General features: G+C 49.9%; 2 protein-coding genes across 2 annotated transcripts; one reads left to right on the forward strand and one right to left on the reverse strand.

The window, feature by feature from the left end:
* Window positions 1-6351: 6351 nt before the first annotated feature.
* CUEDC2 (CUE domain containing 2) lies at window positions 6352-13650 on the forward strand. Its single transcript, XM_009888744.1, has 8 exons — window positions 6352-6445; window positions 7296-7439; window positions 7745-7806; window positions 9177-9310; window positions 10434-10604; window positions 10944-11005; window positions 12663-12723; window positions 13121-13650. The coding sequence occupies exons 1-8, from the start codon at window positions 6372-6374 to the stop codon at window positions 13265-13267; spliced, it is 855 nt and encodes a 284-aa protein (XP_009887046.1). The 5' UTR covers window positions 6352-6371; the 3' UTR covers window positions 13268-13650.
* A 1281-nt stretch (window positions 13651-14931) lies between these two features.
* Window positions 14932-16987, reverse strand: FBXL15 (F-box and leucine-rich repeat protein 15). Its single transcript, XM_009888745.1, has 3 exons — window positions 16735-16987; window positions 15496-15998; window positions 14932-15121 (listed from the first exon to the last, which is right to left on the reverse strand). The coding sequence occupies exons 1-3, from the start codon at window positions 16915-16917 to the stop codon at window positions 14932-14934; spliced, it is 876 nt and encodes a 291-aa protein (XP_009887047.1). The 5' UTR covers window positions 16918-16987.
* Between the last annotated feature and the right edge of the window lie 628 nt (window positions 16988-17615).

Consider the following 17615-nt stretch of genomic DNA (forward strand, 5'->3'; position numbering starts at 1 on the left):
GGGGGGGAGCGCTCGGTCTGCTGGCACGGTTGGCTTTGGGCGCTCTGTGGCCAAATTCTCCCTCGCTCCACACACACCCTTCCCCCCGGGATAATTGCTACCCGGTGGGGTGGGGGAACAGAGGCGGAGGAAATAAATAACACCCCGAAGTTGCTGATCCCGGCGGTGTAATGTCGTAGGTGGGGGTCCCTGCCAGCCCCCACCCAGCCTGGGGTTTGGCGGAGCGCAGGCCCTGCCGAGGTGCCACAAGGACGCCCAAGCAGCAGCGGAGAAACCCGGCGCTCGCGTGCGGGTCTGTCTCATTAGAGCCGCCGGAAAGAAGCTGTGCTTCGCGGTGGCCGTGAGGCCACGGGTGCCTTGGGAATACGTCGGTGATGGTGAGAGGCCACTGCAGGCCTTGCCGCAGGAATTGTGAATGTTGAAAAACATCCCAGCGTGGCAGTGAGTTGGAGGCTGACAAGTACACTATTCTCTCACCCAAGTTCACGTTGTACATTTTATTCCAAAGGATAAAGATGTACCCTTTGTGTTGGGGGAAACAGCCACAGGTGACACAAAGCATAAAGATGCCGACACACAGAGAACGATTCTGTTGTGCTCCAGCTAATTCAGCTTTCCTTTCCCGTAGAGGACTCCCTCGCTCATGGCTTGGGCCGAGCAGCCATAGGATGGGCCATCGACTCTTCTGCGGGCACTGAAGTGACTTGTGAACACAGCCGAGAGCCACAGGTCCTCGCACAGGCAGTACTTCTGCTCAGGTAAGGGCCCCACACCAGCAAAGCAGCACCCAGGTGCAGCCCTCCAGCGTAGATCTGGGAGGGAGGGAAGAGCCTGGCCACTGGCGTTACTATCTTCTATTCCTGTAATTTGGTGGGACTAAGTTATTACCAAAAGTCTTATTTTAATGTTTGAGCATTAAGCAGTTAATTGTGTTAACGTGCGCAATGACCTCAGCCTGCTTTCCCATAGCAACCACACCGTGAAAGTCCTTTCAGGGACTTCTTTAGCAAGCAAAACAAAAAATGGGAGCACCGAAATTATGTCTGTAAGGTGTTATTACTCAGCCTGGAAAGTTTTCTCTTAAGCCAGCAAAGTTTCAGGAGGTAAAGCAGTTCAGTGGAATATAGCCACAGCTCGCTCTCTGTCCTGCAGATGTGGCTTTTGAGAGATTTCCTCTGAGGCTGTGTGTCACAGGCTACACCGAGAGCTCCTTGTATCCCAGGGATCCACGCTTCCCCAAGCACAGGCACACGCGTGTGTGTGCGCACACAGACCTGCATGAGACGTGCTCTGTGCTTTCTTGTAGCAAGTTTCTAGAGAGAGCACACTGAACCATCCCTGTCCCATTACTTCCTCACTTGAGAATAATGACTGAAACTTGAGCAAAAGGAACCTTCTCGGGGTGTTCCAGTCAATCCCTCAGCCAGATCAGATTTACCTAAACTTTCTCTAACCTGTTCTGAGAAACATCCAAGGCATACAACACCCATCTCCTTCCACATGTGGAAACCTCAGCTCATTGGTAGGCAAATTTATGATCTCATAAAAGCTGATGTACATCCAAATGGCGGTTCCTCTTAGCTCAGAAACATTTTCCTAAATTGCTCTCCTCAAGCTGTCTCGTTAATTTAAAGTCCAGGGCACAATCAATCATTCCCATCTCATCACATTGACCATTTCAGAATGATTACTGAAATTTGGGTTGAAAGAGCCTTCAGAAATGATCTAGCTGTGTGCAAACATTTCAGATTATCGCCTTTTTTTTTTTTTTTTAAGGAAGTCAGATTCATATGAATTGTACAAAAAGAAGCCAACTTATTTTGCATATAGTATAAGTAGGTATTTCAGACACCACAAGGATAATGTTATTTTTAGAAGCACATTATTTCTGCAGCTGTTTTACAGAGAAAAAAACAACAAATTTGACATTAACATGTTAGGAAGAAAAATGGAAGGGTGATGGAGATTACCAGGTTCTCAAGACAGACAGTAGGGTGGCAAACTTTATTGAGCTGCTGGCCAAAGTATCTAGTACAGAAAATGAACAATTTTCAAATTCGCATTTTGAGAACTGATACCACTTTTCTCTGCCTGAGGTGAGGAAATACGTATGCCACGTGATATTATGTGGATCAAGTAAGCACTCCTGATACTTCCAGCCAACCCTGTCGTAATGAGATGACATACATTGCTCCACTACTCACTCTTCAATAATAAACCCCGGTGCTTAAAGACTGTCTGAAAAGTGACAGGGATTTTCAAGGGTTGAAGGTCTCTTGTTCTGACAGCGCAAAACTGTGAGGCTCTAGCTGAGGGCAGAGCAATAGGAATACAATTTCTAGACCATATGTTTTAAAAAGTAGATTCTGTGCAATGTGTTAAGCAGAGCCTATATTATAATGACAAGACATACAGAAGGACTTTCATAGATATGTTTGAATCAGCTGACAACTACTAAGGTGATCTTAAAATCCACATTGCAATTACAGCTGGAAGTTTAAAATCACGATAATACCTTTTCAGTAAAATTGAGCTCTCAGGAGAGTGATTTCTCCTGCCTTTGGGCTTTAGATCATTCTTTGCGTTATAAATCACTCCTCCACAAAACTGTGCACATAGGATAAGCCCTTCTAGTAAATCTCCCTCTTAACTATTGTGGGTGACCACTTGAAAAATGTTGCACTTGAAGGTAAAGTACATAAGGTGGTTTGGTGTCCTGAGTTCTTGTAATTCTGAACTTGGCTGTGTGAAGAGGAACATGCAGCAACATCAGTTTGTTCCTTGAAGAATCTATTTTAAAACGTTTATATAAAGTTTTTAATCAGCTCCCTCTATTTCAAGAAAATACCCACCGAATCTGAAAGGCTGGAGGACCTTCAGGACTTGTCTTCCACAAACCTCATTTGGCCAAGACCATTGTGCACTACAGATCCCACAGATGTTAAGTTTTGTAAGGACAGTCTCTTTACTGGGGAATAAAATCTCTCCCCTGTAACAATAAATGATCAAATGCAAACGCGTTTGTCTCTATTGCTGCATCTCGTTTTATAGGAGCAGAGATGGGTTCTTCAGGTGAAAGGGCGATGACTGACCTTTGAAGAAATACTTGATCACCTGTCTGCTTTCTGTCCTTCAGTGTAAACTGTGCTTTTGTCATTTAAAGGGTTTCCTTTCTTCAAAGGCAGGCTGAAGGTGGCAGCTTGCCTTCTCTGTATGTAAACCTTAAATCCGAGTGTGCTGGTGGATGGATTTGTCTGAGATTTGTGCCATTTAACCATTTATACCCAATGGTTAAAACCTGCTGCCTTCTTTCCACTCACAGACACAAGGAAATAGTTTTTGTTCAGATACAGTGTGGTAACTCCACAGAAAAATGCCTGAATATTTTCAAACACTTCACACCAGCATTTCTTGAGGTTGTCAGAGGTCGGGGAATGGATTCGACACCAGTTAGTGCCTGGCCATAGCTATGATGTTCCTATTGCTGAATTATATTTTTCTGTGTTTCTCTTGTCCCAGTCTGACACTTGCCTCAAGTGCCTTTGATTAAGGAGATGAGTGACTTTGCCTGTTCTATTGATCAGAATAAATTACCAGCAGCTAATTTATGGACCTCACAAAAGTGCCTTTGACATGGTGAATTGTGCTCTGTTGTTCAGGTAATTGGGTTGTCAGGAAATGTTACTGGTTACTATACAGTTATCTCTTATATAATATAGGCCTGTTTAGTGGAACCGGACAAAATCTTTTCGACTTCCAGTTCCCAGGATTTCATGAAGACTCCGAGGAAGAAGGAAATAAGCATTCTTCTTGATAGCAGTGACTGTAGTAAGAACATTTTGACTGCTGTTTGTTGATTTCCCATCCCTGATTTCTGTAAAAAAGAAAATTACTTTTCTTGTACTTACAAGTACAGGGGGCTTGGTGGTTGCCAATTTGCAGATTCAGCTTAAAATGAGGGTAAAAATGTACTGCTTAGGATGGTATTCTTGCCAACAGTGAGATTCAAAATCTTATCATTGGCTTTTTGATGTCTGAGAAGAACAAAGCTCACCTTTTTTGCTGTGTATGTTGCAAAGCTGACAAAGATAAACCTCGTTCTGTCACACCACTAGAGAACACACAAAACGCACAGAAACAACAAATGGGCTGCGGGAAGGTGTTTTGGCACGTGGTTGTTTTTACATCCAGCTTCCACACTTGCAGGCTATTACATCTAGAAAAGTGAGAAAAATGCAAGCAAAGGATCCTCATGAGGCTGAAAAATAAAAACGCAGGAACGTAGGGGCTCACTTTGGGTGTTTGCGTGAAGAGCTCCTACCTGAAAAAGTCTGGGCTGTTGTTTTCCTCTAATGCTGTGAAATGGGAATTTTCTAATTGAAATTACAGGAGGTAAAGATTTTTTTTGGCTTAAGACAGAAATAGAAAACAAATAATCCTTTCTGATGATGCCTTCCTCTAGCTGTTTCTGGATGTGCTGTCTTTGAATACAGGCATGTTGGTCATGTAGTGGTATGGCATTTTTAGCTTACTGTTCATTTCCTCAAGTGAGACGCACATGTAAAGGCTTTATTTTCTGTTTTAGGTACTGGATCTAGATCAGCAGGAGGGTTAATACTAACAGCAGCTGCAGGAAAGTTTAAGTGATTAGATGGCTTTTGTGTTTAGCTTTCAACACAGTGAAAATTGGGGCAGCTCTTCTGTATGAGTATATCTCACTGTTCGTTTCCTGCTGCTGTGAGGTTCTCTCTGCATTTGTCTCCCTACTGCCCCAAGGGAATGGCACTGACACAGGGATTCAGTTGGTCCTTCGGGTAGCAAAACCTGTGTCTGTTCAAAGCCCTGAAGAGTATAAGAGCACAAACTGGGAATATGTTATGGGGAATCACTGCAGGGAGATGCAATGTGGGATGCCGTATACCCAGCAGAGCACTTCTGTGTAAGCATTCTCCTTCAATAGGGAGAGTCATATCCCTAGAGCCTCAGCGTGACCGTAGCCAGAGGCAGGTCCAGCTGGCTTGGGCAAGCTCCCTGGGTCAGTCACAAACAGAGAAGCGCATGTGTGCTCTGGGCACCTGCAGTGGTGGCCAAGTGCAGTGCAGAGCTTGAATGGGCCTCAAGATTGCAGATGGCCCTGCCAACAGGCTGCTGGGCTTTGGTTCTCTCTAGGTCCTGCAAGAGCAGTGCTGAATGCTGTGGGGTGGTTTTATGTCCTGTGATCTCTGGAAGCCTCATCTCGGGAAATGCCAAACCTTTTTGATTCCCCTGGGAACATGGGAATTGTCTCTCAGCAACCCACATGACTGCTTCAGGAGTTCTGTGTCAAACAGACCTGGTCAGGTCCTGGTGTGGTTGGAATGAAGGAGCTGCACTGGTGGGAGCATGGTGACCTTTGGAAGCTCTCTGGCTGATGACCACATCAGTTTCTCTGTGTGCAGGGCTAGTTTCCTTCCTTGGAAGAACTCTGTGCTTACACCAGGAGTTTGTCCACCCAGCAGCTTTGTAGACCCCAGGGGGAAGGAATGGTTAAGGAACAGCTTTTCTTCACCCGATTCAGTCCAGGCCCAGTACTGACGGCTGAAGGAGGGCTGTGGGCAGCCCCCCTCTGCTATTGCTTCTGTAGGAGCACTGTGATTCTTAGAACTCCCCTGAGTTTTGGGTTATCAAGCACCCCTTGTTGCAGCTGCATCAACTGCAGAATGGCTCATTTACTGAGCACAACAACAGGCTCCTGTTTGGGCGGGATTCCACTGGCAGTCTGTGCCTGACCTGGAGACCTTTGATATTTTGGCTGGCAGACTAGTTGTCTGTGCCCTGCTTGGTATTTCCCTGTAAAATATGCTCTAGGTTGTCCTTTCTGTAGGAGCCATTACCCTTCCTCCCACTTGTTCCCGAGTCCAAGCATCACTGTGAATGCTCTTAGCTGGAAGGTCCACCCCTTTCTGCACCGAGCGTATAAACCCACTGCCCGCTGCTTCCTCGCCAGACAGCACAGCATTCCAGCTCAAAAGGTGTCTCTGAGGTCCTGCAGCTGGACACATCTGCATTTCCCGCTTTGCTTCCTGGAGGGGACATTTTAAATGTACGGTACAGTTGCATATTGCCAGCATCAACAGGAGCAGGAGAAGCCCAAGATACTGCGCTGCTTTGGACCAGTATTTTCAGGGGATCCTCATACTGCTGCTTTTTGTGGATATCTGCCTGCTGTTACCCAGGGATGACAGGACACATTGGAGGAGTTTGTGAATTGTTCTGATGGGAAGAGCACACTTGCCTGTACCGTACCTACCTTTTGATCTGCTGCTTGCCTTTGAAATTACATGGAGTTTTCTTTTTCCTCCTCTTTTTTAGAGAAAAAGGTTTAGAGAGATATGGAGCTTGAAAAAATCATTCGAGACACACTGACGTGCTTCATCCAGTCTCACATCCCTGCAGCAGACCTCAGGTATGTTGAGATAGGAAGATCCAATATCATTGTTCTATCTTGAGCTCTGCATTAATTGTCCCTCTACACATTATACTGAACTCTGTAGTTTCCCTGTACTTGGTGTTGCTTTTCCTTAAGTCAGATCCAGGATGCGGGTAATTTGCACAGGCTCTGATGGGAGTGCTTGACCAACTATCGTTTAGCATTGCAATCTAGCAATGTCATTTCTTTGATGACCAAGGTGATTAATTTCCTGTCCAGTAATACACATTAGAATATGGGATTCCCTTCATTCCACAGTGCTCCCAAAGGGCTTTCTGAGCAGCACAATGCTATGTCAGGGCTCTTCCTATTTTGAACTCTGCCTGCGTGCAGAGATACAGCCACCTTGAGGCTGGAACACAGCAGCTGGTGGTGCAGCCTGTGGCAACAGCAACACAAGTGTGGAGAGCAGCAAGCAGATAACACTGCATCCTGTAGAAATTGCAACTTGCCAGAACAACATGACCACACCTGCAACACCAGTCAACATAGAAAAGTCAGGGTTTGAGCACTTGGAAGATTTTGGTTAGCTCAGCTGAAGCACCTATAGGAGCACAGCCTCTGGACACACGCTGGGGCTTTCAGTGCTGCCCCGGAAGCAGGATGGCATATAGGATTTTATCCATAAATGCTGTCCACTTGACTACTGACCACCTGCTACCTGGCTTTACTGGTGGCATCTGCCCATAAAATACAGTCCACATAGGTCCTTCTGCTGCTGTATTAGAAAGACACAAGGTTAGGGCGAATGGGAATGGAGAGAAAGAGAGAGAAATAACAGGCCTGTTGACCCTGCTGCCATGCCCTGTGTTCTCTCTGTCTCCAGTGGGATGGATGATGTTTTCTTCTCTTATATCACGGGTGTCCTGGAAGAGCTGGGCTCACCGGAGTCCTCTGAGGAGACTTTTGACATGGACACCTTTGTGGAAATGATGGAGGCGTATATCCCTGGTTTTGCAGAAATCCACAGGTATGTGAATGTTACTGCTTCCTATGTGCATGCCATACGCTGGGGGCCTGTACCCAAGCCCCTCAGTACCGTAAAGTCTTTTTTTTGTACCGAGTTGAAGATGTATTGCTAACAAACCCGTGTCGTTATGATTAAGTCAGTCTTTGCCTGAATACACAGTATAGTTTGCAAGTAGGCCATCTGAAATACCAGTTTATTTTATTGGGCTTCCTGTCGAGCCTTGTCTTTCCATGAAGAAGTAGCCAAGTAGGGTATGCTACTGCTTTTATTCCTCACACTAATTATATGGCTTCTGTCTCTTGCAGTGAGGAAGTTTGTGAAATGATGTTCTCCCTCTCAGAAAGGCTTGGTGAAGCTCGCAACAAAGGTGAGTTACACAGGCAGTTTCAGCACGAGAAGGTATATTCTGCACATTTTCAGTCTTAGTGTTTGGAATTGAGCGCTGTCACAGGATAAATACAATCTTATTTGCCACAGTTAGGATCTCATAAGGTAGCCTGAATTGGTTGACGATTTTTTTTTGTTAACGTTCAGTCAGGTTTCTGATAGCAATACATGGGAGGTTTGAGTCATACAGAATACTGTCCAAGACCTACTGGGGTGAAAAACAGTTGATCAGATCCAAACACCTCTGTTAAGATCAAATTCAAAGTAATAAGGAAGAAATAGCAGATACAGGGCTGCTTGTTGAAATTCTACTCTAGGTTAATTCTGAAAGTGAAGATTTCTGCCTGCCTCTGATAGCCATCTGCCTCAGCGACACTACCACTGGGCAGCCCATGTCAGGTGCATCATCAAATAGAGAATTTAGCTGATAATGTGTGTCACTTCTAAACTTTAAGCATCCCCCAGGCTCACTTCCCATTCACCCGTGAACCTTCACATGGATACAAAATCAGCAATGATGTGCTCTGCCCTGCACTATGCAGGACTGCAGAAGACTACGCTATCTCAGTGGCCCTTTCTAACCTCAGCATTCACAGATAGGCTGGATTGCTATATTAATCAACCCCAAAGGTACTTCCCACTAAAGAACAGACAGGTGAAGTGCCTGGATATTAAACCTTTCAGGACACACCAGTCTGGGTTTTGCTTATCTGGTAACATCACTGCAGTCTTGCGAGAAGGTTACACAACGTAGAACAGATAGTCCTGTCTTCTACTTGCTGCTTTCTTGAACTTGACAAAATCTGCTGCTATGCTCTAGTCCCCTGCGTCCTCCCCTTTGAGGATCCTGATATAGCCAGAGTGTGAATGGACAGCACCATCCCAATTTTAGAGAGGACAGAACAGAGGTGAAATGATTTTTCATAAAGTGACACAGAAAGAGCCTGTAAAGAGAGATGCATCAGGTAACCTGATCACAGGATGTGCTGGCTCACGTAGAGCCTGGGGACTACCAGAGTGTATTCCCAAATTTAAAACCAAAACCACACCTTAATTCAAAGTTAGAGCAAACACCAGGGAATTCTTAGAAATGTAACAAAAAGACTGTAAGTATCCACAGCCAAAGCGATAGAGAGCTAAGAATTGACAGGTAGAATTGAATTTGCACGCAGCCCACGCCTGGAAAGCCTGGAAATGCAGCGCTTGGGCGCTCCAGTGTGTGCTAGCACTGCCTCGCTGCAGAAGGGATTTGCTTTGGCATGGATGCACTAGTAGTATAATGCCAACAGAAAGCTCAGAGCTCTAGCATTAGTGGGACTGTTCCTCAGGAGATATCACTATGTCTTTAAGAAAAACCTGGCCAAAAGGCTGTGGAAAGCAGGAGTGAAGCACCTCCTGAAGACCTGACCAAGGGCCAGGAGCCTGGAGCTGAAGCATGCAACGGGGAAGGGCTGTTTACTCCAACAGACGGAGCCGGGGCCCAGGTATGAGCACCCCACAGAGGAGCAGGAGCACTGGGGACAGTCACCCAGCACTAGTCTACCAGCACCACCTGAGGGCATTTTCTGGCTCTGGAAGGAACCACAGCATAGGCTGTGACACAGCATCACTGGTGTCTGTGATCTCCTCCATTGTATGGCCTGAGCAAGACTGTGTCAGTAAGTGGAAAAAGAAAATTATGTGCTGACGGAAGTACTCGCCATTGCTCTGTCTCATCCTTTCCAGCTTCTGGAAAGGATGAGCCAGAGTGGTGGTTGAGAGAGCCTGTCCCAGGGCCCTCAGAGGTCCCACAGCAGCACCGTGGGGATGTCTCTGCAGTACTAGCCAGGCTTCGCCCTGTTCCTCTAGCCTTATTCCCCAGTTTGAGCTGTATCACTATTTCTCTCCCCAGCTATCACACAGTATCTGCACGAGAAGCAGCCGTGTCTGGGTGTCGGTCCTGAAGACGCCGATCCCTCCCTTAATGACCTTCTGTGCTCTGCACTTACTGAGCTATACAGCACTGAGTCATTGGCCCCAGCAGTCCTGGTCCTGGTCCTGCAACACCATTCAGCATAACCCATGCTATGGGCATTGCAGCACCTGGCAGATCCCCCTCACCTCCTTCCCCCATGCGCTGCTTGCTGGTTCTCCAGTGCTGATCTCCTCCTGCTCCGCAGTGCAATCATTCTGTGTCCACAACCTTCTAGAAAATGCTGCTGCTGCGCTTTCTTCTGATGTAGCCACAGGTCACTGTGTTTAGCAGTCCCTTCCCTTTCTGATCAAAGCACATATAACTTCACAAGGTGAGCAGGCGTTCAAGGATTTGTGCTACAGCATCCAGAAAGCTGACTCCTAAGGAGAGACGTAGTGTGGCCACACAGCAGCCCTACTTTAAAGAAAGTTGAAATACAGGGGGCTGAGATTAAGGAATAGTGATGCTTTGGCCTTGAAAAGATAAAATCCCCTGTTAGCTTCACGAATGGGATTTAGTCATGCTTGTATGGGGAGAGAGCCTTCAGCTAAGGGCAAACCGAATTTCCTGACAACACAAAACCAGAGAAGTCCTTTTCAATAGCCCTCTCCTTGCTGCATCCCCAACTTACCTCTGTCTCTTGCTCCAACTAGGAAGGTGATGACTTGAAGGATGGGGTGGAGCTGCTACTGGAGATGTTCCCAGCTTGTACTGTGAGCCAGGCAGAGAAGGCACTTGCCATGGCCTTGGGGAACTTGGAGGAGGCAGTGCAGTTAATTGTGGAGGAGAAGGTGGAAATTGGCCCAGCAGGTGCGAGTGTGAAGGTACTGTACTCTGAGCTGGGTGGCAGTGGGCCAAGGAGCAGGGCAGAGCTCAGGGACACACACAGGTGTCTCAGCTGTCTGCTGCAAGCAGCTTTGACTGCAGGAACTTTCTGCGCAATGAGCCAGGGGGATCGCCTGGAGCAACAGCCCCCTCCCTCCCTTGGCTGAGCACAGGCTGTGCCCACGGCTGAGCCAGCACGCCAGCGGAGCTGTGGTGGCACCCCCTTTCCCACGAGGGCTGAAGTGCTGCACCAGCAGCTGGGCTCACAGAGCTGGCAGGGGGGTGGCTGTACGCCCCACGTGTTGTGCTACTCACGTATCTGCCTTGTCTCCTCCCAGGAACTGGCACGACCCCGCAGAACACCCAACCACGAGGAACTAAAACAGGTTATCCTAGAGAAGTAAGTACCCAGCAAAGAACCCCTTATTCAGCTCCCAGTAAAGGTGGAGGTGGCAGTTTGGGGAAGGTCAGAATGACAACGTGGTCTATAAAGAATGTGGGGTGTACAATGCTTAGAAAGGATGTCATGAAGCTGATTTCGGTATAGCTGAACACATCTAAGCACAAGTAGAATCATCAGGTGGGGAAAAAAACCCAACCAAACAGGTGTGGGTTTCTTTTAGAGCTCTGGCACAGAAAGAGGTTGTGCGCCCCAGATGGGTCACAGCACTGGCTGTGTGTGAGGTTTCAGCCTCCTACAGGTATAGTCTAAGTCACAGTACTGTCAGCTGAGGTCCCGGTTAAAGGTTCAAGGCACAAACATTGTGCTGCAGCTCAGGTAACACACGGTGACTTGTAGAACTACAGCAACTCATTCATACCTCCATCCTTGGAGACAGTCCAAAAAAGGCTGAAGATATCTTTAAGAGACTGCCTGTACAGCAACACTGGGAAGACTAAATCTCAGTTGCTGAAAGTGTGAATTCACTGCATTTAAAGAAACCTCTCTGAAGTCCCCCTATGGACTTCTTGGGACTGAAAATGGCTTTAGATTGGTTTACCTTTATTCGTTTCCAAAAGCATTTAATTCTCAATAGAACTCATGCTGTGGTTTCATCGATCCACTTTAAGATCTCAGCTTTCATGAGTATCCTCCTGCGGGCACACAGATTCCACGTGTCTATCCAGCCACGTCTTTTCCACCACTTTACATCCTCCCCAGTGACCGAATAAACAGCCGATGGCTAGGGAAGATAAAGCAAGGCAGAATGGCATCCAGGCAGAATTAGTAATCCCTGTCCTTGCCCGTCTCCTGTGCAGGCTTGTTTCAGAGTAACATGCAAGGGAACAAAAAAGTACCAGCTGCTAGATGTGTTTCTGGGAACTTCATTTTAATGACATTTTGGCAACATCCTGTACTTTAAACATCACTCAAGCACAGGTACAGAGAGCAGATCACCATAGCTGAAGATACACAGGAGCAACTATTCTAGCTACTGAGGGAGAAGTCATGGTCAGCTGTGCTGTCCACCTACTAAACCAGCACCGAAGTCTCAAGAGTATTAACTCAGCAGTACAGCAAGCAAATGCTTGGACCCTGATGTTTCAGTCACACAGGGAATGAGGTGATGCTGTTACGAAGTTGCTTCCAGCACAGACCTGTTTTCTAGTCAAGTAGAAGGTGGAGCATGAGAGGAACACCATCTCTTCCGGGTAGATGCAGCCAGCTTGGTCCTATAATCCCACCTCTGTCTCCTCTGGCTGCCATCACTCGGGCTGAGAAGGAGCAAAGCTGCGCCAGTGGCAGAGCAGACCAGACCTCAGCACCTCGCAGTTCTGCAGAGGCTATCGGCATTCTCAACAGCCTGAGTTTTCAATACCCTTCACATACGACCCAAGATACTACTCCAGGAGAATCCTGCTGGATTCTCACCAGAAGGATGACACACTTCTTGCCTGTTTGATCCCGAGGGGAACGTTAAGTGCTCCTAGCTGCAATCTAGGCAAGTAAGACACATTGCACAGCCACAAACCAGCCAGGGGAGAAAGGACATAGGCTGTGAATAGCCCCAGGCAACGCATGTTACAGTGCTCACTAAATGCTTGTTGTGTTCCAGATACATGATGGTGGATAGTGCAGATGATCAGAAAACACATCGGCCAGCTCCACCCAAAGAGGTAAGAAGAGCTCTCCCACCTCACCAGCAGTTTCAGTGTCCTTTGGCTATAAGGTTTAAAAATCAGGCTGCAAGTCCAAAAAGCAAAGGGTCAGGCCAAAGGCAGGACAGTTCACAGAGCCTGCCAGTCAGCAAAGAGGGAAGATTATCTTAGCTTAAGGTGCTGCAGGGTCTGTCAGTTTGTCCCATTCCTGACTAGCATGGCTCCTGCTCCCCCCCACCTCATCAGGCAGCTTCCTTCCTAGTTTTGGCCAAGATTCCCAACATAAAGGATGGGTAAAGCAGCCCACCCCAGCCTTCCTGCACCCACCCCCCAGCGGACAGCTCTGCTTCTGCTTGTCCCTTCCCTTTCCCTAGCAGCATGGCTGCCCATCCATTTGGTGTTAATGTCTTTCCAGGCTCCCAAGAAGTTGATCCGCTATATTGATAACCAGGTGGTGAGTACAAAGGGAGAAAGGTACAAAGACATCAAGAAGCCTGAGAGTGAGGAGATGAAGAGAACCTACATCAGTCTCAAACCAGCCAGGAAGTACAAGTTCCACTGACAGCCAGGTCCTCCTGCTCTTCCACCTCCACCTCACCGGCCAGGCATGGCAGGATGGACACGTGGCACTAGGGATGAGGGGGACTCCTCCACCTGCCACTAACTGGAACTAACCTGGGAGCCAGCACATCGCTTTCAGCTTCCTCAACTAACCCAGCTGACAAGGAGGAGCCTTCTCTCCTTGTGTAGCTGTCCCTCTGCCCTCAGGGGCACACTGCAGTGGCTCTCTGGGGCCTGGGCATTCTCTGCTATTCCTTGCATGGGACGTTTTTAGATCTAAGATGTGGCTTGTGCCTTTGCAGCAAGCTTTTTACACGTCTGTGTGCACTGTTGCTTTAAATTGAGTGCCAGCAATAAAGATGATGTGAGTTTGTGTGTAGTTCAGCCAGGGCATGCACATGCTTTAAGGACATCGCCTCCAATCACTCCTGGGGCCAAAGATAGGAGCAGGGTCATCCTCTCTTCCCCTAATTACTCTCTTCATTGTGTTCACCACAAGATGTGGCTGCTCTTTGGTTAACCACCTAGTGGATACAAGGGCTGAGGCTGAACTCCAGACCAGAACTAAGCTCTCCCTGCCAACACAACCTGCAGCACTCCATAAATACAGCCAGGGCTCCTGCCATTTCTCACCACTGTTGAGTGCCAAGGCTCCAGCCACGCAAGATGGAGCAGGATATAGCCAGCCTGGGCACTACTGAAACGTTAAGTCACAAGCTGGACAAAACAAATGGCAATGACCAACTGCTTTCAGTGACAGCACCACTAGGTTTGGTGTTTGTCAGTGAAGCTGCAGTTAGGAACGTGTTCCCCCTGGAAACATCTTGCACCAGCCTAAACCAATGCCCTAGGCCTGGAGAGACACACTACCTGTGCCAGGGCCATGCCAGCCCCCTGGGGCCAGGCTGGCCAGTGGCCACAGGCTGGAGCTAGGCTCGCTCTGCCCCCCTCCCAGAGCCCAGAGGGACCTGCCCTCTCCCAAGAGGAGGGCTGGAGGTTGTTCTCCTTCCTGCTCTAGCTGGCCTGGTTTGTTCACAGCTCTGCTAGCATACCCTGCACACCCACCCCAGAGGTGACAGTCCTCGTCAAACTCTCCTGCTCTCTGGACAGCTGCCACGTAGAGTTTTAAAATACAACAAATAATAAATCCTATCTATTAGCTGGCCTGGCCAAGGCCTGTCCCAGAGCCCAGAGGGACCTGCCCTCTCCCAAGAGGAGGGCTGGAGGTTGTTCTCCTTCCTGCTCTAGCTGGCCTGGTTTGTTCACAGCTCTGCTAGCATACCCTGCACACCCACCCCAGAGGTGACAGTCCTCGTCAAACACTCTCCTGCTCTCTGGACAGCTGCCACGTAGAGTTTTAAAATACAACAAATAATAAATCCTATCTATTAGCTGGCCTGGCCAAGGCCTGTTCAGCACCATGGTGTTCCTGCAAGTCACTCGCTCTCTCCACGCCACTGCAGAGGGAGTTACTTTCCCCGGAGGCACCAACGAAGCCCACTCATGAACACCCAGTGGAAAAAAAAAAGAGTGAGCCCCACTTGGGCCAGCCTCACCAATGGGACCAACCACTCCCTCTGCACGTCTCCGCAGCAGCCTGTTCTGGCATCCTCCTGGGATCCCAGCATTGTGTCAGTCCCCCCCTCCCCAGCAGCAGCAGCAGTTCTAGATCTGGAGGTTAATGAAAGGGGCGAAGCCAACCACGTCCTGCAGGAGAACAAGAGCCCTCTGCAGCGGAGGCTCCACATCCAGCTCTACCCCACGGTTTCGGAGGATGCTCAGGCTGGACTCGGCCACGTTGTGGCAATGCTTCACCTTCAGCGAGCGCAGCTTTGGACAGTACTCAGCCAGGACCCTGCCAAGAAAGAGAGCACATGCAGGTTGCAAGCCAGGACTCCTGAGTGCACCACTCACCCTCTTCTCTACTCCCAGCAGCCCAGTGCTCACGACTGTGCCATACATGCACCATCCTTTAGGAGCAGCACGCTGGTGGTCTGAAAGAAACTCAAGGGACACAGCTGGATCCCAGACCTACCCTCTCTGACATGCTCAGGAATTTGCTGTTAGTAGCACACAGTAGGCTCTCCTGAAAGGCCTGCTAGTGGCTTTACCCCATACTGAGCTCTCACTGCTTTCAGCATAAGGAAATCTGACTTCTCTCTGGTTCTCTTCCTCTCCCAGTCTCAGACACCTGCCATCCCAACCCCAGCTCCCCGCGTTGCTCAGTACCTGATGGAGTCATTCTTGACTCGCAGACACCCCGTGAGGTCCAGGTGCTCCAGCTCAGGGCAGCACTTCGCAATCTCCTCGACTGCCACATCACCCACATTGGCATTGACAGCCAGTGACAGAGACTTGAGCCTGCTGCACTTCTGCACCAGGTAGCAGATGGCCTCATCCTTCAGCTGGCGACAGGCCGTCAGGTCCACAGCCTCCAGCGCCTTGCAGTGGTCTGCCAGGCTGCGCAGGGACAGGCTGTCTACCCACTCGCAGTGAGCCAGGGAGAGGCGGCGCAGGTTGGGGCAGCTCAGCGAGATGGCCACCAGCGCATGGCGGCTGAGCTGGGCACAGCCTTTCAGCTGGATCTGGTGCAGGTGGTGGTTCTGCCCGATGACCGGGAGCAACTCCCTGTCTGTCAGCCAGTCGGAGCAGTTCTGGAGTGCCAACTGCTGCAGTACTTCGTTGTCCTTCAGCAGGTTAACAAAAGCAGCTCTAGGGATGGCAGGTCCAATCTGCGTGGGAAACCCAGGAACAGTGAGGCATTCCCCAGGGTTTCAGATCAGCCTGATCCTCACCAGAGACTCTCACCCATTGTGACAGAGGTGACCAAAGCCACCTTCTCCTCATCCCAGAGCAAACCCTGCCATCAGGCTCTCCTCCCCTCATGCCAAGGCTATTGCCACAAACTAGAAGACACTCTGGCTTCTCCATCCCCCATCATCACCCCTGTATTTATGTACTCCTGATGAGCTCCACACCTCTGATCTCCAAATACTCTTTGCCAGACCACTCTGTGCCCTCACAGAAAAGCAGTCACTCCTGTCTTTCCAAGTCCCAGGCAGTCTCTTGGAGGGCCTGCACAAGCTTTCCCTCAAGACCAGGCACAGAGTTATCTCTCGTCAGACCCACCCTGTTGCACAACCTCCATGAGGACTGACAAGCCATGCCACTCTAGAGCTGGCTTGTGTTTCTGCCAGTCAGTGCCCCATAATGGCCTAGGTGGAGCTTTCAAGCTCACTCCTCCCAAGGCCTCTTGCTAAAGTCAGTGGCATTGCTGGGCCCTGAATCACCATCTCTCCTCCCTGAGCCCATCTGTCCAGTCTGACACCTGAGCCATTAACCCGAGCTCCTGAGCAGAAACCAGCCTCCTTGCCAGGGGCTTCTTCTCCCCACATAGTCAGATGCTCCCTGTTAGCTCCAGAGCAGTAGGACATCTGGGCCTCCCCCAGCCTCAGAGCCATCCGATACCTGGCTTGAGTCAAAGCAGCGCATGTTGGCCAGGTACAGCTGGATGAGAGACTGGAACGACTTGCTGACCCTCTGCAGGCTCAGGAGCTGCTGCAGTGGCAGATGACAGAGGATATGTGGAACCAAGATGTCTTCCCAGGGCAGGTCCAGGAGGCATCCCCTGGAGGGGGTCAGACTCATCATCAGACGCCAGGGAGCCAGGCTACGGTGAAAGCCAGGCTAGATCACCTCACACCTACTGCCGGGTGCCTCTAGGAGGAACAGCCAGAAAGCAAGACTCAGCAACGTCTCCCATAGTCAGCCCACAGGATAAAACCCTCTGGCTAGCCACCAGCGGGGCACGCACCTGCCACCTGCGTCACCTCCTCCCCAGCCTGGGACGTTCACTGCTTAGGCATCCGAGTCCACCTGCCCGCACAGCCCTCCAGGGGAGCTCGGGTGGGGCTTTCCACCAGCTCCTTAAGGAGTCCTTGTCCCTCAGCAGGGCAGCAAGCGACTGCTGCAGCATTACCGCACCACCCGCACGGCGGCTGTGCCCAGCCTCCGCGTCCAAGCATCACTCTACCTGGCAGCTGGTCCCCTGCACCCAGTGCCGAGCGACTCGGGCACCTTGCGTGGGGCAGAGGGCACCTGCTCCTTCCCGTGGGGAGCAACATGGCTCCGGGCCGCCCAACAGCTCTTCCCCCGGAGGAGCGGGGACGCGGCACCTCTGCGGAGGTGAGGCCGCGGGCCCGGGCGGAGAGGGGAAGGGCAGGGGCCGTCTAACCGCTGCCTCCCCTGGGCTGCTCGGCCCCAGCAGAACCGGCAGCTGGAGGGGGGGGCCTCACCCGCGGCCCTTCCTCCCCCCGCCCCCAGGGCCCCCGCCCGGCCCCTCCGCCCCC

The sequence above is a fragment of the Charadrius vociferus genome, unplaced genomic scaffold (genome assembly GCF_000708025.1).
Source record: "Charadrius vociferus isolate BGI_N301 unplaced genomic scaffold, ASM70802v2 scaffold436, whole genome shotgun sequence".
NCBI lineage: Eukaryota > Metazoa > Chordata > Aves > Charadriiformes > Charadriidae > Charadrius > Charadrius vociferus.